Source organism: Diplotaxodon limnothrissa, linkage group LG15 (genome assembly GCF_057381915.1).
Source record: "Diplotaxodon limnothrissa isolate DT_005_m linkage group LG15, D_limnothrissa_male_GT1.1, whole genome shotgun sequence".
NCBI classification, from domain to species: Eukaryota; Metazoa; Chordata; class Actinopteri; order Cichliformes; family Cichlidae; genus Diplotaxodon; species Diplotaxodon limnothrissa.
Genome location: NC_140610.1, coordinates 38,681,120 through 38,704,535, shown reverse-complemented (window position 1 = coordinate 38,704,535; position 23,416 = coordinate 38,681,120). Strand labels below are relative to the sequence as shown.

Below are 23,416 nucleotides of genomic sequence, written 5' to 3'. Positions count from 1 at the left end.
CAACTTACTCATGAAGCTCCAGCAGCATTCCCTGTTAGCATACAGGCAGGACACACCTCTTTTGTGACAGCCATTGTGTGATGACTGACTGCAGTAGTAGGATGAAGTATGTGTGTGTGTCTGTGTGTGTATTTGTGCTAATGGGAGGTGGGGGGGTTGTTGTCATGGGAGGCGAGTCCCTTCAGGAATTCCACAGAGGAATCAACTCCTTGGCTTGTCCATGTTGCAGCAACCAATTACCGTGACTGTGTGTGTGTGTGTGTGTGTGTGTGTGTGTGTGTGTGTGTGTGTGTGTGTGTGTGTGTGTGCGTGCACACAGGGGGAGTGGGGGTGTGGGGATGCTGAAGGGGAGGTCTAGCTATAAAATGGAGGGGACTTCTCCTAATCATCGCCCTCTGGCCTCGCACAAAGGCAAAAAAGACTGCTCGGACGATTTGAATTTGAATAGCATCTCTCCTCCCGCTTTCCTTTTTTTCCTGCCCCGCTTCCTCTTTCTCTGCCTCAGCCTCGCACTGGATGACAAAAGTGGAGCCAACAAAGACACCGCACAAAGCAATCAGGCTAATAGCGCTAATAAGTTGAGTGTGGGGTCCTCGCTCTCAGTGTTGACACTTTCCACTGTTTCAGTGGCTAAACAGAGGCTCAAGTGTTTGGCAACCAGACGGCATAGTATTTTAATGGAGTGGCTACCCCATGCCAGGTTGCCATGTGCTTGGTCTCTTCGACTGCAAAAAAAAAAAGATACAAAAAAACAACAACAAAAGCAACTCAGAGGAGAGGTGGGGAGAAGATAATTAACTACTGAAGAAGCCCCGAGCAAAGGATTATGGGAAGGGAGTCATTAGGGTTTGGAGTTGAGTTTATTTTTATGTTATTATGGGTTTTCCTGGACGCAAAATCTTGCTTTTGTCACGTTTCATTAACACACAAGTTAGTGGTAATTTCTAAGGTGAAGCCGTTTTGTTTTGCACTAATAGCAGAGAACTTAGTCGGCTTGATTGTCAAGGTGGGAAAAGAACATTTCATTAAAAATATTAGTTTGGTGACTGCTGTCTGAATTTTGAAGAATCACACATACCAAAGACATCCACACTCAGAAGCTCAAAGCAAGACCTGAGCTAAATCACTCACCTGTGTGCTCCCTGTGACCTGCAGCCTTCACCCTGAAAACGACTGCGCATTCCTCCCTCTCAATAATAGCCTTTCTTCTCTTTTCCTGCTCTTCTCCTTCTCTTTTTTCTTTCTTTTAAGAAGTCTGCTTGTTTGAACAAAGAAATATTTTAAGAGGCTTGTAACTCTGTGTATGCGTGTGCGCGTGTGCGTGCTCGTACGTTGGATGCGGCCATAAGGACGAACGCTTCAGTGCCCTCCCCTGTTATTAGGCCTGCCCTGTCATTACAGGATTAGAGTGTAGGGGTTTGGCTTTGCATGCGTGTCTGTATGCATGTGTGTGTGCGTGTGTGTGTGTGTGTGTGTGTGTGTGTGTGCATTTATTTGCCAGAGTGCGATCTCTCCAAGCCTGTTTGTATTCCTACAATTTTTCTCACACAGTCAGAGGACACAGAGAAAACAAATGTCACAGCCGTTTTTTTCCCCCCATGGTTTTTATGATAATCCCCGGTGCATTTGACCTCTACCATAAATAACACTTTACTAAAGCAATCCTTAGGTTACTCAAACAGTGACTCGCTAATTGAAAAGTCTTTGTGAGCAACAGGGGGTTGAAAAACACCCCCCTGAACAGCGCATGTCACATCACTGTGCAGCAAGAACACAGGAGCACGGCTGCAGATATTGGCGTCGAAGGCAGAGAAAAGAGAAGGAGATTTTAAAAAAACAATTTTTTTTAGTTGAAGTAGGAGAGAAAAGTGGGACAAGTAGAAGAAACATAACAAACTGGGAGAGTTGGTTGAGAAAGAGATTGAAAAAAGGAGAAAGTGTGAGAAAAGTGAAGCCTTGTGCCTCTCTGTTTGTGACCCATCGATGCCTCGCTCTCACCACGTGTGTGATTTACAGCAGCCAATTTGCATGTTCGTTTGCCTGATTTCCTTTGTTTGCTCCCTTCAATTTTCCCCTATCTCAATTTACAAGATTTGAAAGAGTAAAATGAAATGCATAGAAGGCAAACCAGTGCACTCAGTGTGTTTAGAAATCATCTCAGAGTCTAATTGAGATTTGTTTTTTTTCTTAACCGACTTGTCCTTCTGGTTTTCTTTCCATTTATTTTTCTTTTGTCTCACTCGGGCCCTTAAGTCGTGCTGCCATTATAGTCTTCTAAGCTTTCAGGGCTTGTTTCCTTTACAGAATACCTTTCGCTCTATAATCTAGTTCCTTCTGCCTCCTTCTTGTCCTTTATTATCTGTACGAGTCTGCTTTGCACACTTTATTAGATTTTTTTTGTCCATGTATTAGATAATTTTAAGATGCTTGGACTTTCAGTCCAGGCTTTATTCTTACAATGTGCTTGTAATGCCAGGTGTGTTATTTAAAATCACAGCAATATAGTGGACAGAGCATGGCAGGCACCCATACACACACACACACACACATCCTGGCACACATACACTGACAGAGAGGGAGCGGCCGGGTTAGGTCAGGGTCATTCACCACTTTTGCTCTGGCCCATTGACTCAGGATTGGTGCTCCACTTTGGGCACAATGCAGGACTTTGCACCAAATACACACACATACAATTGTCCTCTGACACAGACTTGCAAGCACACAGTTATGCACGCACACAAAACACAACCCCGGCCAGATCAAACAATGCAGATGCAGCGAGAAAGGAGGGTTTCAGCGATGAGTGTGCGGTCTCGAATCATCTGCTGTCCCAACCACTGAGTCAGGCTGGACAGGTGTGTCTGTTTGCACTTTGCATATCTATCTCTCTTTCACGTCACGTCCCTTCTGCTTCATCCCCGCATCCCATTCCTTCCCTCCCCGTTCATCTTTGCGTTTTGCCGTGCTGTCATTTTCAGCGAGGCCAGCTCTAATGACAAGCGAGCGCATCAAACACAAGGCCAACTTGTAATAATAAGTACCAGGTGGCAAACATATATAATTTTCACCTCACCGGCTTACCTACCTGCACGGCTGTCAGTAACAGGTCCCAAATCACACACTGTCACAGTATGAGTCACAGGAAGTCCTGCAGCTAGTGAGTGCTGGCCCATTCTCTGAGAAAACACAAGCAGGCCCTCAGTTGCTCACATGTGGCTACATCTGGTTACAAAGGGAGCTCTTAGCAAACACCACGTTCATGAGTTCCCTGCTTTAACACTGGAAACACATTGAGAATATTGCAAACCCGCTAAGCAAAAGGAATCACTTATGATAAAGGCTTTGATTTGGCTCATGGTGACAGTTTTAGACCTTTTTCAGTCAAAGTCTGCAGGGGTGAAAATGAGTGGGACTTCCCCGTTGTAAGAGCATAACACTTGGACAAAGTTAGATATAATTCACAAGGGGCTTGAAGTTCTTTTTGTTTGCCTGAATGTAGCAGTTGCTTGATGTGTGGTAAAAATCCTTGAGTTATAGTATTGTACTTATACCTAGGACCTATTTACAATTAGTTAGCAAGCCAAAAAAAAGAAGTCTGCAAAGACTTGGAAAATCTCAAACTTCATTTGATGACCAAGCACTCACTGGCTGCACCGTTTCATCATCTTTCACTATCTTGTAGAACAGCACAGCGGTTGAGATAATAACGGTGGCTGCACATCATGCCTTGAGCGCCAGGTAGTAAAAGACTCGACATTTATAGTCTTCCTTCCCCGCTCTCGCAAAGCTCCCATCTCTGCCAGTAGAAACAAGAAAGTGGAAAGTGGAGAGCAAAAACGGTTTTGCAGGGGAGATCTCTGTCCACTTCAACTTGCGCGAGCCATTTGTTGATGTTTTTGTGTGTGAAATCCCCCGTGTGTGGCATATAGATACGTGTAAGAATGTTCTAAACTGAAGTGCCTTCAAGTATTGACGCAAAACGAATCCTATTGAAGTTTACCGACCTCTGTTCCACTCGAGAGCTCCTCTTTTGTGACACCGAAATTTATTGCCCCTGCTCTCCATTCAAGTATTCTGTTGGGTTGTATATCTTGAGTTTTACAACTGTGTCTATATCTTATCAAGTGTGTGTCTGTGTGTCACGTGTTCTGTGGGAAGCGGAACTGTTTCGCAGTGAGAGCTTTGTTTAAGGGAAACACCTAATTGGGACTAATTAGCTTAATGAGGAGCAACAGTAAAATATCACACAATACCTCACTGATCACCTATCGGGACCTTTGTCTGTCTCGTGTTTCATCTATAATACATTCACTCACACACACCCACACATACTCACTTGCACATAAAGTACTCCTTTGTCTAAATCAATTCAGTTAGTTGTGAGCTTGTGTGTCCTTTATTCACACAGTTTTCTGAAAGCAGCTTTGGTCAGAGCCTCCTATCTGTTCCTTGGATCATTTTGCAAGTTTTATGAGATTGTTGTAAAACAACTGAAAGTTCTACTGATCTCTTTTTTTCTTCCTTGTTTGATTGTGTTGTTTTCTTTCTGCTTCCATTTTTCAGAGACGTTGATGGACACAAAGTGGGCCACGACAGAACTGGCTTGGACTGCACATCCTGAGACTGGGGTGAGTTTACTGGGCATAGTGTGCATTGTGTTGTGTTAATAATGAGCAATACTCCAGGCTATGTTTTACCATTTGATGCAATTAAAATATTTTAGGCAGCAAAACAAATGATGCACTGACATCTAATTCACCTGACTGACCTGATTGACTCCCTCTTGCCTCCTCTTGAAAAATGCAAAAAAAAAAAAGCATTGGTGTTGTCATGAAGTTCCCTTTTAAACGCTGATAAATGTCTCAGCACCCAAATCTACCTTACACAAAGTGTCCATGACAGCCTCACATGGCTTTCCCATGTGGTCTCCACAATGAGGCAAAAAGAGCCTCGACCCCTCCTCGGATATACTTCAAAGACTGCCAGCACTCCTCCCTTGCCTTTGTGTGGTCCTCTGACTTGGCCCTTGTGTTTTGAACGATGGGCCCCCTTTTTTTTAGTATATTTTTGCTCTTACCACAACACACTTGTCAGAGGATTCTTCCCCAGCTGTTCAAAGTCACCCACCCTCCTTATGCTCCTTTTCGCCTAGCCATTAAACATTCACTGTGCCAGACACACACTAGCCACCTCAGCTGTAAACAATCAGGAGGACAAACCCTCTCACAGCCTGGCATGTCCCATTTCTGTTCCCCCTTCCCTCCAAACACACACACACCTCTTCATCCTGTTACGCTACAATGCAGCGGTGATGCTCCCACGAGGTCCAGGCAGACATGGTTTAGGAACCTAAAAAACATGCCTCTCTGTTTCTGTTCCAACAATCCTACAACAGATGCTCCTTCTCAGTAGATGTACATACAGTAGCTGCCCTTTTGCAATCCAGATTTCCCACATTACCTGCCAAAAGGGTGGAGATGAATTTGTCCCCTTGGCCCTTTTTTTTTGGGTGGGTGTGTGTTTGCAGCAGAATGTGCCACAGACAGCATTTGTTGTCCCTGAGTTATTTTTCCACCCTTTGTGTGTTTGTGTGCGCGTTTTCCCTCCTTTTATTTTTTCCCTCCCTCCCTCACTTTCACTCTCAGTCCCTCGCTCTCGCAAAATCAATCGTCCGTGTTGCCTTGTTCCTTTCTTCACGCAGACTTTTATTGTATACGTGTTTGTTTGCTCTCGCAGTCTTGCGGTGGGAACGACCCAACCTGTTTTTGTTGTGTGTGACGAGTGTTTAAGAGAAACCGATGCCGTGGATAAGAGGACAAACAAAGCAGCCTGCGGGGAAAGGGACGAGAGAGAAAGAGAGAGAGAGACAGGGTTTCAGGAAAATCCAGAGCAATGTCCGTGCGTCAAGAAGGAAAGAGTGTATGAGACAAGAAAATCAGTTCCTCAAAAAGCAAATCTAACACTACACATTCTCTCATTCATGCCAAACACGAATCATATCGTCTCCATCTTTTTAAATAACATTGCAAAACACATGCAAATGAAGCTACAAACATAAAGCTACACAGAAGCTGTGTTTGTAAGCGCTGATAATCGTAAGGAAGTGTCTTTACATGCTCCAACACTAGGTTGTTGTGTTTTACACACATTCTTTTAGTATATTCTTTCACGTCTCTGTTTGCTATGGTATGTGCATTTCTCAGTCTGTCTGCATCTGTCTTTATAGACTGTAGCATCTCTGTATGAGGCATGGATGCATGCAGCTCAGCACCAGTTTGGTTGATGCGTTTGGATTTCCAGCATTCATTATGCCTCCATGTGTGACGTGTGAATATTTGTCTATAAATCATGCCGTTTATGTTCCAAACCAGATGGGCGAAGAAGGGGGAATTCCGCTGAGTAGCTCTCCTCAGACCCGGAATGATACCCACAGGGCTTTCCCTAAGCATACGTTGACAACAATATATGAAGTTAGCGAGCCTACAGAGATAATAAGTATTGTCGGTATATGACTGTCTCCTTCACAAGACCACCTTCCCTGCACAAAACGTGTCATAAACAAGCTGGAACAGTATTAAATTAGCCTTAGTGGGATTATTGAACCGGCTAAACAAACAACAAAATAAAAACACACTAATTGGTTGCATTGAGCTTGTTGGAACTTTCAGCATTTCAAGCAATGCCTAAAGCTAATAATAATAGTTTATCCATGTTGCCATGAAGGTTTCTTAGAGTAAATGTTCTCTTTTAATTCATCCAAGGTCGAAGGATGAAAAAACATGATAAAACTGGCAAAAAAAACAGCTTTAAATGATGATTTTGAGAATTATTGTTGCACCAAAATGTGCAATGTGTAAGGCCCGTGCGTTGCCGTCTAGAGGTGAAAGTTAAAGCTTTGATTGGAAAGGACAAAGAGAAAACAGAGAGGCTCGCCAATCTTGCATAACAATTCATCTTGTTGAAAATCGACGCCAAGAAACTTGACCCTTTTTTGCACAACATGCTTAATTCATTCAGGCTTGGTAAGCAGGCTCTCAGATTGTTTGCCCACTGGTGCATGTCTGACGGGGGGTTGGTTGACCCCTTTCTAACTGCACGCATACACAAACAGACCCACACCTATACATATATATATACTCTCAAACAAACACACAGAGTGAGCACAAATTTGGCCAGACAAGCTCGCATGAGCAAATTTATACAAACGCACAGCCACAAAACACTTGGCCGCATTGCTCTTTTGCGCAGGGTGATTTATTACACTAAACTAAATACCCATTGACACTTCATGCTTTTAGCCATTCCATTGACCTGGCTGGTGATTATCGATTCCCTCTGGTCGCTTCCTCCTTCTCTCCCGCTCTTGTGGGGCCATCATTTTAATGCCACAGCCAAACTACACCCATTCTTCCCCCTGTGTCCCTTATGGCCTCCACGGTCTTGGATGAATAGCCTTGTCTCCACCACATCCATATCACAGCCTTAATTAAGATGCTTCAAGCTCAGAAGGAAACGACTGGCTCTGAAGAGGAAAAGCGGTATCTATTTACCCGAGTGTTGAGGAAGGCAAATGCTTTGAGGTACAATCCAGCCCCAAGAACATAACTGTAGAGATTTAATTTTACTATAGATATCTCATATAGCAATGTCTCAGGTTCAGGTAGCGAGTTCACCACCAGTTACGCTAAATATGCACTATGCATTTGGTGTATAGTTTTAGCAGTCATCTCAAGGCGCTTGAGGATATTGCAAGGTAACGACCCTACAGTAATACAGAGAAAACCCCCAAAATTAAACAAATTCTGAGCAAGCACTTGGCAACAGTAGGAAGGAAAAACTAGCTTTTGGCAGGAAAAAACGTCTGGTAGAAGCAGAGATTAATAATGATCAATACCTAAATGCAAAGTGGTGTGTTAGCTTTTGACTGCCCTGTGACTTATTGGTAAATGGTTTATATATAGTCACTCAAAGCACTTTATAGAACTTGCCCCATCCATACATCACTTTTTTCAATGTCTCACATTCTCACACATTCACACTCCAGTGAATGCATCAGAGCAACTTAGGATTCAGGATCTTGCCCAAGGATACTTTGGTATGCAGACTGGTGCAGCTGGCAATCAAACCACCAACCTTCTGATTAGTAGGTGACCCGCTCTACCTCATAAGCTACAGCCACCCATTATTCCCTTCTCTAGTATTATTTTCCTCCCCTGTTCCCTCTACATTTAATGCTCTAAAGCACTGGCACGTCTTTTGCATAGCACTGTTAACTACTGTTGTATTTAAACGTGTCTAAAAATACTTTGACTCAAATGTTTGTCTGATAAAAGAAAGGGGAGCAGATCCCTCAGCGTGCGCACACACGCACGCAAACACACACGCACGCAAACACACACGCACACACTTAGATATATTATACACACAGGAATTGCTGTTTGAAGTGAAATGATTTAATCGCGGTGTCCTCATTCGAGATTGAAAAAAAGAAGAAGAAGAAAAAAAGACATAACATTAACGCGTCTCACAGCAAAGCTTTTACAGTCTGGTTTGCTTGCACTCATTTAATGAAGCTGGTAATCAAAGTTTAGAAAATTTAATCCCATTTTATCCCGAGTAATTCACCCCCTGGGTACTGTAGTAGCATTGAAAGATGTAGAGTGTAAAAACAGAAAAGCATGAAGGTTAACTGCCGCCTTTTCCCCGCTTTTATTAGAGGACGTTGCAGTCATTGCTCGGTAATTGAAGCGTAATTGGTTGTGAAGCAGTGTGGCTGGTTCTTCCAAACAGATATGAGGTAAACATGCTTTGGTGGCTCTGTGGCGAGGAGGTGACAGGTTCCTGTAATTGTGATGAATTTGCAGTCCTTGTGCCTGGCTTTTCGCCACATTAATCAGGAATGAAAGGTGCATCATGGCAAAAGCAAGGGAATGGAAGTAAAAGAAATACAGCTAAACTGAAAAAGTCCAATTCTCGCTCCCTCATGACTTGTGTCCTGGTACTTTAATCACTTGCTTTTTATGCCACTTGATTTAATGTAGCTCATCTAGGTTCGATGGAAGATGCCCCGCAGCAACTCAATATCTATCAGACATTTACAGCTGCTAATTTTTCATGTTCTTCATCTGATTTCTTTTCAGTGGGAAGAGGTCAGTGGCTACGACGATGCCATGAACCCCATCCGGACGTATCAAGTCTGCAATGTACGTGAGCTCAACCAAAATAACTGGCTACGTAGCGACTTCATCCCGCGAAAAGATGTACTGCGCGTATATGTGGAGATGAAATTCACAGTGCGTGACTGCAACAGCATTCCCAACATCCCTGGTTCCTGCAAAGAAACATTTAACCTCTTCTACTATGAGTCTGACTCGGATTCAGCTACGGCTACCAGCCCTTTCTGGATGGAGAACCCTTATGCGAAGGTTGACACCATCGCCCCAGATGAGAGTTTTTCCATGCTCGAGTCTGGACGGGTAAACACGAAAGTCAGAAGTTTTGGCCCGCTGTCCAAAGCTGGCTTCTACTTGGCCTTCCAGGATCTCGGTGCTTGCATGTCGCTCATCTCAGTCAGAGTGTTTTATAAGAAGTGCTCCACCACAATCGCCAACTTCGCCGTATTTCCCGAAACGGCAACGGGGGCTGAAGCGACATCGCTGGTGATAGCCCCAGGAACTTGTGTCCCCAATGCCTTGGAGGTGTCTGTGCCGCTGAAGCTTTATTGCAACGGAGATGGGGAGTGGATGGTTCCTGTAGGAGCCTGTACCTGCATGGCTGGTTTTGAACCGGCCATGAAGGACACCCAGTGTCAAGGTGAGTGTTTTCACAATATATAATTTAGGTCAGTTTATGACGTGTTGTGGCGGATTAAGTGGATTAGACATTCTTCAACAGGTTGCTCAAGGTTCAAACCCACAACAGAATAGTGTGCTACTTCATCTTATGTTACAGTCCTCAGATTTCAGGATGGAGCCTTCTTACGAAGATCATATGAGAAGACATTTACGTTTACATTTTGGGAACATGGAATGGTATTAGACTAGTGGTCCTAGTCTTCACAAAGACTTAACTGCTGTGGAAAAAAACACACTGATTGCCTGAGAGATTAATTGGACATTATTTTGGCTACAGGATACACTGTTTTATGCTGGATTGTTCACTCAACACATCGTAATGAATAATTTATTTTATCTTGTTTTCTTTTGACATGTTAATCCAGTGATTACAAGCTATAATAATACAGACTAGCAGGGCTACGCACTCCCGTGACCTCAGTTTTGCCTTGAGGTTGGTTGCAAAATGAATGCAGTGTGTTGTCTCTTTATGAAAGCGAGTGGCTAATGGCTTCAGGTCTGATGGAAAACATGACAGGTTCACAGAGGTGAAAGAGAAAGGTAAATTTAAACAGCAAGGTCCCGACTGAAATGGAGTGCAGGTGACAGCATGAGAATAATGAAGGATAAATGGAAAAATTTGTGCTTGTGTGTACGTGGGTGTAAAATTAGGCCTGGGCGTGCAGAAAGTGTGTGAAGAGTGAAAGAGCGATCTGGTGAGGTTATTGATCACGTGAATGCAAGGTGCCCCGTGCGTGTTCGCTGGGCTTCGACTTCGGCGGTGATCCCTGCCTGTCTGGGTCCTTCTTCCTATAATAGAAGAAAGCGATGACCCTGCACAGGCCTTATATTTTGTATCCACTCCACTCCAGGAGTGGGTGGATACTGAATATGCGCTCACCTTTAGAAGGAGAGTGTTCGCACGAGACAAAGGGGAGAGTGTAGTATATCTAAAGTGAACGTGGTTAAAAACTCATTTGTTTGTTTCTGGCACCTCAAGGTTGAAGCTCTGGTGACTGGCCGCTGATAAAATGCTCTCTAATCACTAGAAACCACAAGGGATAAATCTCGCTTTCTTGTTCTCGTTAGGTCCTCTCTCCTTTTCCTTCCTCTCCTTCTATATTATTCCATGCTCATTTCTCATCACCCTTTTTCCGTGCTTTTTCTGTCCTCCTAGCATACAGTATCTCTTGCAGCTCTTCATTTCTCTCTGCGCCAGTCTTTACTTCTCCAATTCCTTCCTAATCTGAAGGCCGTTGTGCTCATTAATAAGCCACTAGAGTTACAGTAAGGATGTCAGTATTAATATTAATCGATGAGCCTTTTTTGCCTTCCCACTCATTAGCTGCACATTTTTTACCCCCAATATTCTTTACTTTTTCATGCCTCAGACTTTCCAATTTCAGCATACATTTTAATCAGTTCCTTAAGCTCTATGTTCTGCATGAGAGGATAAGACACAGGGGAGCGAGGAAGAGGGGAGGTGGGGGTCCTACAGGATTAGCATTTTCTATGCCTCCACCTCTTCCACCTCTCCCTCCCTTTTCGCTCTACCCCCTTGTCTGTCTTTCTTCCTCATTCTTTAATGGTTCCTCTAAGGGAAAATAGATAAAAGGAACAGGATGACCCCTTTACTCGCTGGAAGTGATTGATCAGCGCTTTCAACCTTTTGGTGTAAAAAAAGAGGCTTCCTTTAACGGGAATGCTTCTTCAACATCTTTGCTAACAGTTAAAAATATTTTTTTTCTTGCCCTGTGAGCTCAGAATTATCTTGCAATTTGTTCTGTGTTAGGTGAAAAAATATGAACAAATTTGTTTAAAGAAACTGTTCTGACACCTAAATTCAAGGTCAGTTCTTTATCTGTTTATCAAACCAAACTTCCTGTTAGCCAGCAGTGTGGATAACTCTGACAAATTGGTGGGAGAACAAATATACTCAGTGCTAATGTACACGGTGCAGCCAGCTGGTGGTTTTGAGCTAATATTGAACTTTCAGAAGCAGGAAAACAGCAGGAGCAGTAAGTGGTCTGCTGTAAATTTGACCTCTGACCTCAGTCGTTTTCAAAGGGGAGCATAAATCCAACATGGAATCTGTGACGATAATTATCATTCGGGGGGGAGGACAAACATTGCAGTTTGTCCTTGACGTTGACGAGCTAATGCGCTAGTGGGTCAGCTAATCAACTGGCCCTTGTAAACTTTGCCTCTCTTACCTGCTCCTGCCTCTCTTTTTTTATTAGGCATGGCGGCAAACTCATTCATCTTTTAATAAGACAGTTTATGAAAGATATGGAGCCTACCCAAGCGTCCTGAATCACAATGTTGCCGTTACAGTTTCCCTGCACGTCTGTAACTTATCACACGAGTTATAAACGTCCAAACAGCAGCTATAAATGGAGATATGGCATTTTCAAATCCTAGCAGTGTTTTCATGTTACTGACTTGCCTTCAAGAACCAGTTTAGGTAAAGTTATGCTGAAAGTAGTTTCCTGTATAGAAGTAGTCTCAGTAGAAATACAGAGAAAAAACAATTTTTAAAAAAAAGAAACTTTGACATGGTCTCTGTCTGTATACAAAGATTTATGTTTGCACGTTTGCATTTCCTGATTTCCTCACTTTGCAAATTCTGAATACATCGTCCACTAAGTAAATGTTATTTGTACATTCAAAAATAATTAATCAATATAACATAAGCACACCAGTCAGATTTTCATGTTTTTGACACTGCGTTTTTAGGAGACCTGGGATGCCAATGTTACCTCTAAAGCACTTCTGTTGCTTCTGTTGTTTAAGTGTGCTGTAGGCTATAAATAAAATGAACATGGCAGTCAACACAAACCGACATGTTTGATGTATAGTTTTTTCTTCACTTCCAAAAACATAATTTATGTAACACAATTCAGTGGGCTACATACTGAAATTAGAAACAAAGTATCAATCCTATTGTGCTAGTATTGATCCGAGACTACTACAAATACTATAGTACTTTTTCCACTAAAAATGAGTAGAATTACAGGCTATTGGCATGGATTGGCAAAAGTAAAATTTGTCTTTTCATTCCAGAGTAAGACACTTTCTAAAATGATAGTGGTAAAATCAGTTTGTTTGTGTTTTTTTTAAGCTGTTGGTCATGCTTTCTTCATCATTCCCTCTTTTGCCATCAGCTTGCAGCCCTGGCACCTTCAAGTCCAAACAGGGGGACAGTTTGTGCTTGCCCTGCCCAGCCAACAGCCGTGCCAGCTCGGGAGCAGCCAGTGTTTGCTCCTGTCGAAACGGTTATTACCGCGCAGACACAGATTCTCCCGACTCCCCCTGCACTAGTAAGTAATGCTTCCTTCAGCCATCTGTATAACTCAGTACGTTTTAATGCTGACAACCTTACATCTAGTCTATTTTTCCCATCAGAACTGGGCCAAATGTGTTGTAATCATAAAGTTAAAGTTATTGTGTATTAAACGTCTTTGGATATTTCCATCAACTGCTGATAAAAGCTCCTAGCACAATGCTCCTGCCACGCCACACAGACAGCAAACAAGTCTGCTTGCTTTCCCAGCGTTATCCACAACTTTATCATCCAACCCCTCCCCTTCCCACCAACCTGCACTCACAACGTCTCTGCCCCACTACGGCCGGAAAGTGAAACCCACTTGTTTTTTTGTGAGCTTTATCTTTTTTTGTTTTTTTTACTGTTGGCTCTATTAAAAGCAAACAGACACTGAGGGGTGAATTTATTCAGAAGTGAAGAAAGAAGATCCTTTTTTCTGTTGCTGGGGTGTGGGGCTGATTCTCCCACAGTGCAGTGAGAGATAAGGCTCCGGTAATTGGATAAGAATTGCCAAGACTCTGCCAATAGTTTATCTTGCTCGTTGCCCCCAAGCACTCTGTACACACAGACACACAGTGGAAATAAGCATGCAATTCAAATTTGAACTCCTGTCCTCTTTTTTTCTTTTTTTTAATGAAGAACTGCTGGAACAGTCTCTTGTTACAGTGAAAGAAAAGAAAATGGTCTAGTTAATGCATAAGAAATGTACTAATACCGCAGCGCAGTTATGGAATAATGAATGCATGTGTGTGTAATGATATATAAACTGTGCTTTCCAGTATGAATCTTTTGTCTATTGTCCTGATGTCTCTGTGCTGTCACCAGGACAAATTTCTTTACACCCATTGTGCACGGAGATTGAATGCATTCTCATTGCGACCTATTTTCTTCATCCCATCCTTCCTTTTGCAGCCGTTCCGTCTGCCCCACGCAGCGTCATCTCCAGCGTCAACGAAACCTCGCTCGTGCTGGAGTGGAGCGAGCCTCGTGACCTGGGCGGCCGCGATGATGTCCTCTACAACGTCATCTGTAAGAAGTGCCTCCCCGACCGGGGAATGTGTTCGCGCTGCGACGACAACGTGGACATCTCACCGCGCCACCTGGGATTGACCCAGCGGCGTGTGGCGGTCCGGAACCTGCAAGCCCACACACAGTACAGCTTCGAGATCCAGGCGGTCAACGGCGTTTCCAACAAGAGCCCCTATACGCCCCAGTTCTCCGCCGTGAACATCACCACAAATCAGGCCGGTAGGTGCAGCTTCAGCACTGTGGCTACCTGGCAAAGATCAGCATTGATGTTTCGGGCGATGCCAACTTTCAAAGGCTGGGAAAAGACACAAAAGGATGTCAGAGAATACGCTCTGCGCCTAAAAAGCAGAGATCAATTTCTTGTATGTATGTAGGAGTGTGCTACATATTTTTCCTTTGAACAGGGATTGAGAAGGAAGACATTCTTCTGAATGAGCTTAGAAAGCGACCTTTTTTTCACACGCCCACAGCATGCTCTGTGCTAACACCACTGCAAATAGCAATAGCGAGGCAGTGTATATTCAAAGTGTGGAACCTTTAGTATTCTGGCTGCCCACTGGTTCCAACCCACCGATCCTTCAGCTCTCAGCAAAAACAGTAACTAGGCCAATGTAGCAATCAGAGCTGAGATGATTTTTTTTAAACCCATCTGGTATATATAGATATACAGAGTAATAGAACCCGCTATTGATAAGCCAAGTGATGAAAATAAATCAATAAATGGAGGGAGACTGTAGACCAGGGACGTCAGAATAATTGTATATCGTGCATTGGACCAGTAACACTCCACCTGTCAGTGAAAAAGGATAAGTATCCTAAGATACCTTAATATAAGAAAAAGAAGTGCAGTTTCAACAGTATGTCTCAGTTTTTCCACATGATAAAGAAAAGCTGCTGTAGTAAATGAAAGAAAGCTTTCAGCATTATTCTTTGGGCTAAAATTATAAGGAATAAATGTTTTAAATCACAGAAAAAAATCCGAAAGGTTTAGAAAGTTTCCATTAATTCACATTTTTTGTGGACATACTGTAAAAAACAAGAACTCTTCTTTTTTTAAATGGTTTGTTTATTACTTAACTACTTTGGTGCAATATGAACGGTCTTTATCAGAAGGAAAAACTCCAAATACATTTAAAGTCCAGAATGTACGCCCTCCTTGGATTGGAGTCTTTGGCCACTGAGCCTTATGTTTGACACTATAGCTGGGGGACTATTATGATCATTTTTTCAGTTACCTAGGAAATCTCACTATTCTCAGTGATGTACTTTTACTCACTCCAGTTTTTCTTTTTACTTGTAAATTGAACTCTTTGCTGCTGTGTTAAGTTTGCTCTTTCGGCTAGCCTAGTAAACACCAAGGATTATTCCTTGGCTCCTCCTCCCCCACCCTTTTTCCTTCTCTCCATGGCCTTGTCCTCCTCACCTTTGACCTTGTGTGCCTACTCCTAAAAGATTCTTTAGGAATGCCTTCTTTTTGTGAGTCTGGAACCCAAAGGCCCCACCAGCCCCACATGAGGGCCTCATTGTTTCATGGGGAGGTTTGGCGCTGGGCTGACAGGGACAAGTGTCCACCCTTGGGTGCTTGGGGTCAGGTGGGTGCGGAGGGAGCAGTGAAGAGAAAGAACAGGGCAAGAGTGCATCATCTGTGATCAGATTATCCATTTGTGTAGTCCCAAGACCATCCCTGCATGTGCAGTCACCTTTTAAGAATCAAAATAAATACTGGGTTGGTGATAAGCCCCTGGGGCCACCTCCATGGTTACTCCCAACGTCTCCTCCTGGAGGAGGGCCCCTAATCCCTTGGCTAGAGTAACCAGGGGATCTGCCTAGGAAGCATTGTCTTCTGGGGGAATAAGAGAGACAAGGAGAAATGGAATAGATGGGACTTACAAGGAAGGGGAAAACTCAGGAAAGGGGAGGTGCAGACACCAGAAAGAAAGACAGAGCAACAGAAGGTTGTCTGGTCTCCAAGACAAGCAGCGAGGTTAGAAAGGAAATGGAATGGGGACGATGAAAGAATGTAAAAATGGGATGTAAAAGTTTTTAACAAAGCCAGCGAAAACTGGTGTGTGGTATGGGGGAATGAGAAACACTGATCCAGGGATTTTCCTAAAATGAGTGCGGTACAGTATCGAATAATATTATTGTGCAACACTTGACTTCCTTCACTTCACTTTCCTTATTGACCAGAAGTGATTATCAGCACATCTGTCTTGGTTAGACAGGACATCTTGTGAAGAAGTCATAAAACTCTGGAGGAAGGGGGGGTGGATGGAGGGCCGTAGCAGTGAAAGATAAGCAAAAGAGTTGAAAAGTCCACTGAAAATTTATATTCAAGTAAAGGTAATAGTGGAGATAGACAGTGGAAGGTGTGAAGTAAAGTTAAAAGGGTAGACCGAGTGGAGGAGGGAGTAAAGGAAAGAGCGGCATGGGCTTACTGTTAATGCGGCACGTGTAAACTAAGCATGGGAAACTCCAGTGATTACATGTTTCATAAAATAATTAGATTGTATGGTGTGTGCACATTTTTGTATTTGTATATTATATTCATGCGCAGCACTTAAAGAACAAGATCTTTTTCTACAGCCGAGAAAAAAAAGGAAAGCACAGCTCCTCTCAAACATTTCAACGAGATTGTGGAGTAACAGCTCAGCAGCAGTGAAGCAAGTGCACAGACACATACGTGCAAAACTCTGTATGTGCGGCTGTTCCTTAGCTCGCCCGCCGTTAATATATGACAGAGGGAACTGCATGGACCTTATCCATCAGTTTCTAAAGTTTGATTCTCTTGCTACAGGAGAATTAGACATAACCTCTCGTTCCCCTAGGACTCTGGGAGGGAGAATTTGAGCATTAGTCGGGAATGGCTCTGCATACTAACTAGTGGCCAAAGCTTTTCACAAAGCTCACAGCTAAGACTTTGTATTTGGGCTTCTGTGGACAGACAAAGGGCACAGAACTTCAAAAGACATAACACGAAAAACAATAAATAAAGCGGATTTCCCTTTATTTATTTTCCCCCTGTGAAGCTCCCTCTGCAGTGCCCACAGTTCACCTGATGGCGGCCACAGCGAGCACCATGAGCCTGTCCTGGCTGCCTCCAGAGAAGCCCAACGGAATCATTCTGGATTATGAGATTAAGTACCATGAGAAGGTAAGCGCCGATGTTAGAGAACGCCTGTAATTCAATCCAATTTCAGTGACTCGCATGGTTTCTGTATCATCTGTGTTTCTGTAAATGTGGAAAACAATGGCTCTGCTGATAAACACATGTTGGCCGTGAGGCTTCCTTTTCTTCTTATTCCACTCTTTCCATCTCTTTCTATCCTTCCAATCCCTTCCCTGTTGTACTCTTCCCTTTTCTTCTTTTCCCTCCCATCCTCTGTCAATCCATGCCTTAAAAAGTTTCTAAAACCCCAGAAAGTTTAGAGTTTTCCTTGGGGAAAGAGCACAGTCCTCACTATATGCTGTCTTCTGCTGTCAGATTAACATACCAGCTATGATATGGCACTCCTTTTCTCTCTCTCTCTCTCTTGGTCTTGTCTTTTTTATATATTTTTTGTCAACCTACATCAAAACTTTTAGAGAAGGAACAATGAGGAGCAGGGGTGCGTTGTTTAATCCCTGTATTTGTATGTGCAGGATCAGGGTGAGGCCATTGCCCATACCATGACTGCCCAACGGAGCAACGCCCGCATTGAAGGTCTTAAGGCTGGTACGCCTTACGTGGTGCAGGTCCGCGCTCGAACAGTCGCTGGTTACGGTCGCTACAGCAGCCCAGCCGACTTCAGCACCAACCTCCAAAGTACGTTACACCCCGCCTGCGTTACTACCCGGGGATGTACTGGGATATGTCTGTACAAATAGTGCAATGCAAAGCTTATAGATGTGTTGGATTTTTTCAAGCGTTTATAGTGTAAGAAGCCAATATGCGAGAAACGAAAAAAACTGAAATTCTTGTAACGGACTTATGATTTGATGAAAATGTACCTATGGTCAGCCAGTCTGTGTATCAGCCATACCCTTCCTCTACTTTATAAAGGATGTGCAGATTCTTCTGTATACAGATTAATAAACCTCGTACTTTTGTACTGAGCTGGATTGCAGCTAGTTTGGTCGATGCTTGCGGCAACTGACTAACTAACTGATCACCTTCTCTCTTTAATCTTGTAAAGCTGACCCCCCAAAGTCGCTGCAGGAACAGCTGCCGCTCATCGTTGGATCAGCCACCGCCACCTTAGTCTTCATCATTGCAGTTGTGGTCATCGCTATTGTCTGCCTGAGGTGAGAATCCTGCTACTAAAACAGCAAGGCTTACAGAAGCATTGGTGCCAAACTGTTGTTTTTCCCGTCAATTTGAAAAAAACAAAACAAAACACCGAGATAGCTTCAAATGTCAGCTTTGTTTGCTTGTCCTCCAAACTGCCCCGGAACAGTCTCAGCGGATTGCTTTGCCACCTGTGAGCCCACTGAATGCCAGATTAGCCTTCTGAATCTGTGAATAGTAAACAGCTTTGGCCAAAATGCTACTTTGCTCAGTGGAAACAGCATGGTGGAGCAGCTGTTGGGCCTGATAGGCCTGCCCTCACGGCCCAGCACTCAGAATCAACTGTGCGTTTGCCCGACCACAAAGAACCCAGATGCGCCCCTGTCTGCTGAGCCCAATTGACTGGGAAGCTGCAAGTGGCTGCTCTTACCTTTCAGAAAGTCTGACACTACATCAGCTGGGTCTAACCGCACTCGTTTATCCTTTATACCATTCATTTATCAAGCAGAAAATGCCGTGCGAGGGTGTCTATATGTGCGAGAGGCTGGCACCCACTGCTGACTGGTGCCCACTTGGGTTCTCTCTGCAAGCCAGTTCAGGCAGCTGCTGACAAGCGTGGGCATCGGTCATGCTAGACTGAATAATAATCTCCCTGGATCCCCCTCCTTTTCTTTCTCCCTCCTGCCTCTTCGCTCTCCCTAATTTTCACACCGCTACATTGTGTCTCTCTCTCTCTCAGGGTCTTGGCTTAGCCACTGCTCTGACTGCTACAGAAGAAGGGAGAAAAATAGAAATGATACAAAATACACAGCTTCGGCATATACCAGAAGAAAATTAGAATTTAAAATAAAATGCAAATTACCATCGGGTATTTTTTGCCCCGGTTACTGGTTAGACAACAAAGGAAGCACATTAACATGTGATTTCAACAACCCAGCTCCGTATCCGAGCCTACACCCCATCCCCGCTGGGTGCGAAAGGGACAGATGCATGGAGGTGAAGCTGGAGGAACTGAGTGGCTATAAGAGGACAAGAGTAAATAAGTTCATAAAAACAGAAAAGGGAGACTGACAACCAGAGAGCAAGATTGAATTGAAATGTGCAGTGTGATGTCTGCGGGGCGAGGAAAGTGAGACAGCTGAGCTTGCTGTTTGAGTCCGCTTTTGTCACGGCTGCTCATTTTTTTTGGGGGGGGGGGGGTACTGAGAGTGAATGGCTTTCACTTGCCGCTTCAGACAATAGTATGATATCCTTTTGTTTACACTTGCGCTACAGTCCCCGAGTATGACTCATTTTTACCACTAGGCATTGATACAATCTTTATCAGCGTATCCCTTGCTTCCAGCGCACAAAAAGACTACACATATTTACCATGCCACATCACAGTGCGACTGCATCTCACGCTACAACTAGGCGTTATTAGGGATCTGTTTTCTCCCCGTGCCTTTGTTCCTCAGCAGTGTTTGTGTCCCACTGTGCAGGGACCACGTGACTCAGTTTGTGTTTTCATCTTTCTCAACAGAAAGCAGAGAAACGGTTCAGAGTCAGAGTACACAGAGAAACTGCAGCAGTACAGTAAGTCTCTCCGCTAAGCTCGCTTGCCTGTTCCAACGGCAGCATGTCTGTGCTTCTCGCTGTCGTCAGAAGTGATCAGACAGATATCACATTGAATATTTATTGCTTGGCAACGGAGATTCACTTTCCTGTTCTTGCCACTGAATCCCCAATAGTAACGCCGGGAATGAAGGTCTACATTGACCCCTTCACCTACGAGGACCCCAATGAGGCAGTGCGCGAGTTTGCCAAGGAGATCGATGTGTCCTGCGTGAAGATCGAGGAGGTCATTGGCGCAGGTAACCCACCAAAGCTCCTGAGCTACAGGGGGAAGACTGCTAGTCACCTCCAGGCCATACCATTAGAGGACTTCACACCAAGCGGTACTTTCACTCAATTCATCGCTAGCCCTCTTCTTGCTCGCCTCCCTACCGCATACCGTCACCTCTTAGGAACGTTTTTGTGTTTTTTGTTTTTTTAGCCTTCCAGATGTCCAGCACTGTGTTAGTGTGACTCACAGTTCTAGCACCCCCCACGTTTACCACGCCGTGTGCGTTTAAACTAGTTTTAATACCCATTGTATGGTAGATTATTTTTTCACCCATGTCCTAAAAGGCAAAAATTACCCCAATCCTGCAATGGGAGCAATGCAATAAATATGGCACAAGAGTTATTGATAACTGATTAAATTTTTGTAAAAGCACAACCCCATACAGACAGGATTGATTTCTCTAGGGGAGAGTTTAATCCCATCTGATTGCATGTATTTTCCAGTATAAGCTACAAACCTGTTTTTTTGCACACTTATTGAACTTTCGTGTGCACAGATAAACACTGAGCGTTAAGGTTTTGAGTTTCAGCAGCTGCCATCATTGAAATAATGCAGGATGTTGTAATTCTAGTGGTAATTATATCTGGCTACTGGCAGGAATGCTGTAGGATACCTTATCTACCTCTTAAAGTGGGCTTGTTTTCTACTTCTTTCATACCTCATTGCACTACTCTGCACTTCAAAACTGATGCAAAGGAAATTGAAATTTTAAAAGAAGGAAGACTGAAGGTAATGTGAAAATGTACTGTAGTTGCTGTAGCTCACAAACTTGTGTATGTTGTGAAATATCGAGAGATTTACTGGCCAGCGATTGCCTTAATGAGCACTGTGTGAACCTGCGAGGGCGTGATTGTAATGGATATGTACTTTAGAGGACTTAAAGTCCAGCTCTTTGGCTCTGTGTCTGGTTTTGTGTGTGTAAGCTTGGGGAATTCCTGTCTCTAAGAGCCATGGCTAATATTTATCTGTTGTACTCTTCTAGAGGTTTAAATCTGTCTGGTTGGGGTGTAAAATATATTAAATTGCTCCAAGTCCAGGATTGGCTGCCTGTAACCCTGCCCACTTTTTTATATCCGGAGAACCTCTTAATTAAAAAGAGGATTTTTACTGGATCGTTATGTTTGACCTTTTTTTCCCTGGTACTCACACCCTATCCACTATGTGGTTGTAACCCCCTTGTTTTAGAAACCCTCCCTCACATGATGTTGTAGACAGTGAAATATTTTATGTCTTTGATATATTTGACAGTTATATCTCTGCCTAAAAGCTACAGGACTGTGCCATGTGAGGTTCAGATATTTTAGCATATGTTTCTGAGCCAAAAAAGGAAGACGTTGTGATGGCAGAGATGGGAATCGCTTGCTTCTGCTATTACCATTACTACTACTACTACTACTACTACTACTACTACTACTACTACTACGACAGCTCTTCTACTGCTGAGGCAACTTCTTGAAACCCTCGCTCCCCAGCATTCGCCTTTAAAGTGACAAACCCTCAACCCCTGTCTTCCCTGTCCCCTTCCTCTCCTCTCCCCCTTCCTCAATCCATCCCTCCATGCCCCTCAACCCTTTGCCCCCGCCTTCCCTGACCTCCCCCTCTTTGTTACCTTTGCACCTGTGTTGACACGCATCACTTTCATCACCTGATTTTTCTTGGCTTCTTGCACACGCTTGGTGTAGAGTGTAAACATAAAGCGTCCACAACCCCCAAGCTTCTGTCTCCACCCATCTCTTCCTCCTGTGCTCACTTCTCCGGCCCCTCTGAAGCTTAGCACCCCCCCCCCCCCCCCCCCCCCCACAAACCCTTGACCCCCCTTTCCCCGTAATCACCCTAAGTCTGGCCTATAATGTCACCCAACTTTACCCTAAAAATGTTATGCTTTTTTTTCCCAGTCCTGTGTCATTTCACATTGTGCCATTATGCCTTTCACTCACCATTTGTTTTTCTTTTAGTATGTAAGTTAACAGTATAAAGTCACTGTATGCCTCCCCTTATATCACAATCCCTTAAGACTGGCCTAGAGTCTTGGCTTCTCTTGCAGTCCCACACCCCCTTGTCCCACTCTGCCCCCAGCTACCCTTCCCTGGCTCCTTGGTTCTAACCAGTTAACTGTCCCCTCTTCCCTCTTTCCCCCCACTCTCCTCCACTCTTCCGTCATGCCTCTCTTCCCTCCCTCTCTCTCTCTCTGTCTGTCTTTCCATCTCTCCTCTTTTGCTGTTTTTCTGGCTGTCTCACCTGGGCTCTCGCAGGAGAGTTTGGGGAGGTGTGTCGCGGTCGCCTAAAGCTGCCCGGGCGCCGGGAGATCATCGTAGCCATCAAGACTCTCAAGGTGGGCTACACCGACAGGCAGAGGCGAGACTTCCTATCTGAAGCTTCCATCATGGGCCAGTTCGACCACCCCAACATTATCCGCCTGGAAGGTGTGGTCACCAAAAGTCGTCCGGTGATGATTGTGACCGAGTTTATGGAGAATGGAGCACTGGACTCTTTTCTGAGGGTGAGAAAAAACTAATTAAAAAAACAAGCACACACCAGAATAGCCTTAAAATTAGTTACTCTGTATAAAATGTGATTTTATGAGTGATGCAACACTACTGGGTAAATAAGCCCATCCAAAGCCGCTGGATTTTTGTTTGCAGTTATCTCACTGTCTTTGCAACCTTAAAAGGTCTTCTTAAGTGCAGCTGCAGAGCTCACTATGGATATCTTACAAATCCTGTATTCTGGCAGTTGGTGACATTTACAGAGCTCAGTCTCCAATGAATCTCTGCCTCAAAGTCACATCATACACTGTCTGCCAGAGAAAAGAGGGGGGGCTGATACAGAGATAATGGAGAATGGAAGAATATAGAATGGGCATGTAGAAAAGAGAAGGAGATTACGGCGTGAGATGATGAGAGATTAAAGATATAGGTAAGAGGACATAAAAAAGTGTAGAAGACACTGAATATAGAGAGCTAAACCATGAAATAACCATGAGCTAAACCATGAAAGAAGAGGCACACAGGCTGTTTTCTCCTTTGAAAATGGATCCTTGATCTGCAATGCAGTTCATACGTGTCACTCTCTCCTCC

General features: G+C 43.9%; 1 protein-coding gene across 1 annotated transcript in view; it reads left to right on the top strand.

Moving 5' to 3' along the window:
• Positions 1 to 23,416, top strand: part of ephb3b (eph receptor B3b) — a 51,804-nt gene that overhangs the window by 21,182 nt on the left and 7,206 nt on the right. The window contains exons 2-12 of the mRNA XM_085372158.1: positions 4,564 to 4,628; positions 9,141 to 9,813; positions 12,998 to 13,153; positions 14,071 to 14,406; positions 17,217 to 17,341; positions 17,836 to 17,992; positions 18,230 to 18,232; positions 18,363 to 18,471; positions 19,977 to 20,029; positions 20,185 to 20,307; positions 22,592 to 22,839. Coding sequence (XP_085228284.1) covers positions 4,572 to 4,628; positions 9,141 to 9,813; positions 12,998 to 13,153; positions 14,071 to 14,406; positions 17,217 to 17,341; positions 17,836 to 17,992; positions 18,230 to 18,232; positions 18,363 to 18,471; positions 19,977 to 20,029; positions 20,185 to 20,307; positions 22,592 to 22,839 — 2,040 coding nt within the window. The 5' untranslated portion in view covers positions 4,564 to 4,571. The remainder of the gene's footprint in view (positions 1 to 4,563; positions 4,629 to 9,140; positions 9,814 to 12,997; positions 13,154 to 14,070; positions 14,407 to 17,216; positions 17,342 to 17,835; positions 17,993 to 18,229; positions 18,233 to 18,362; positions 18,472 to 19,976; positions 20,030 to 20,184; positions 20,308 to 22,591; positions 22,840 to 23,416) is intronic.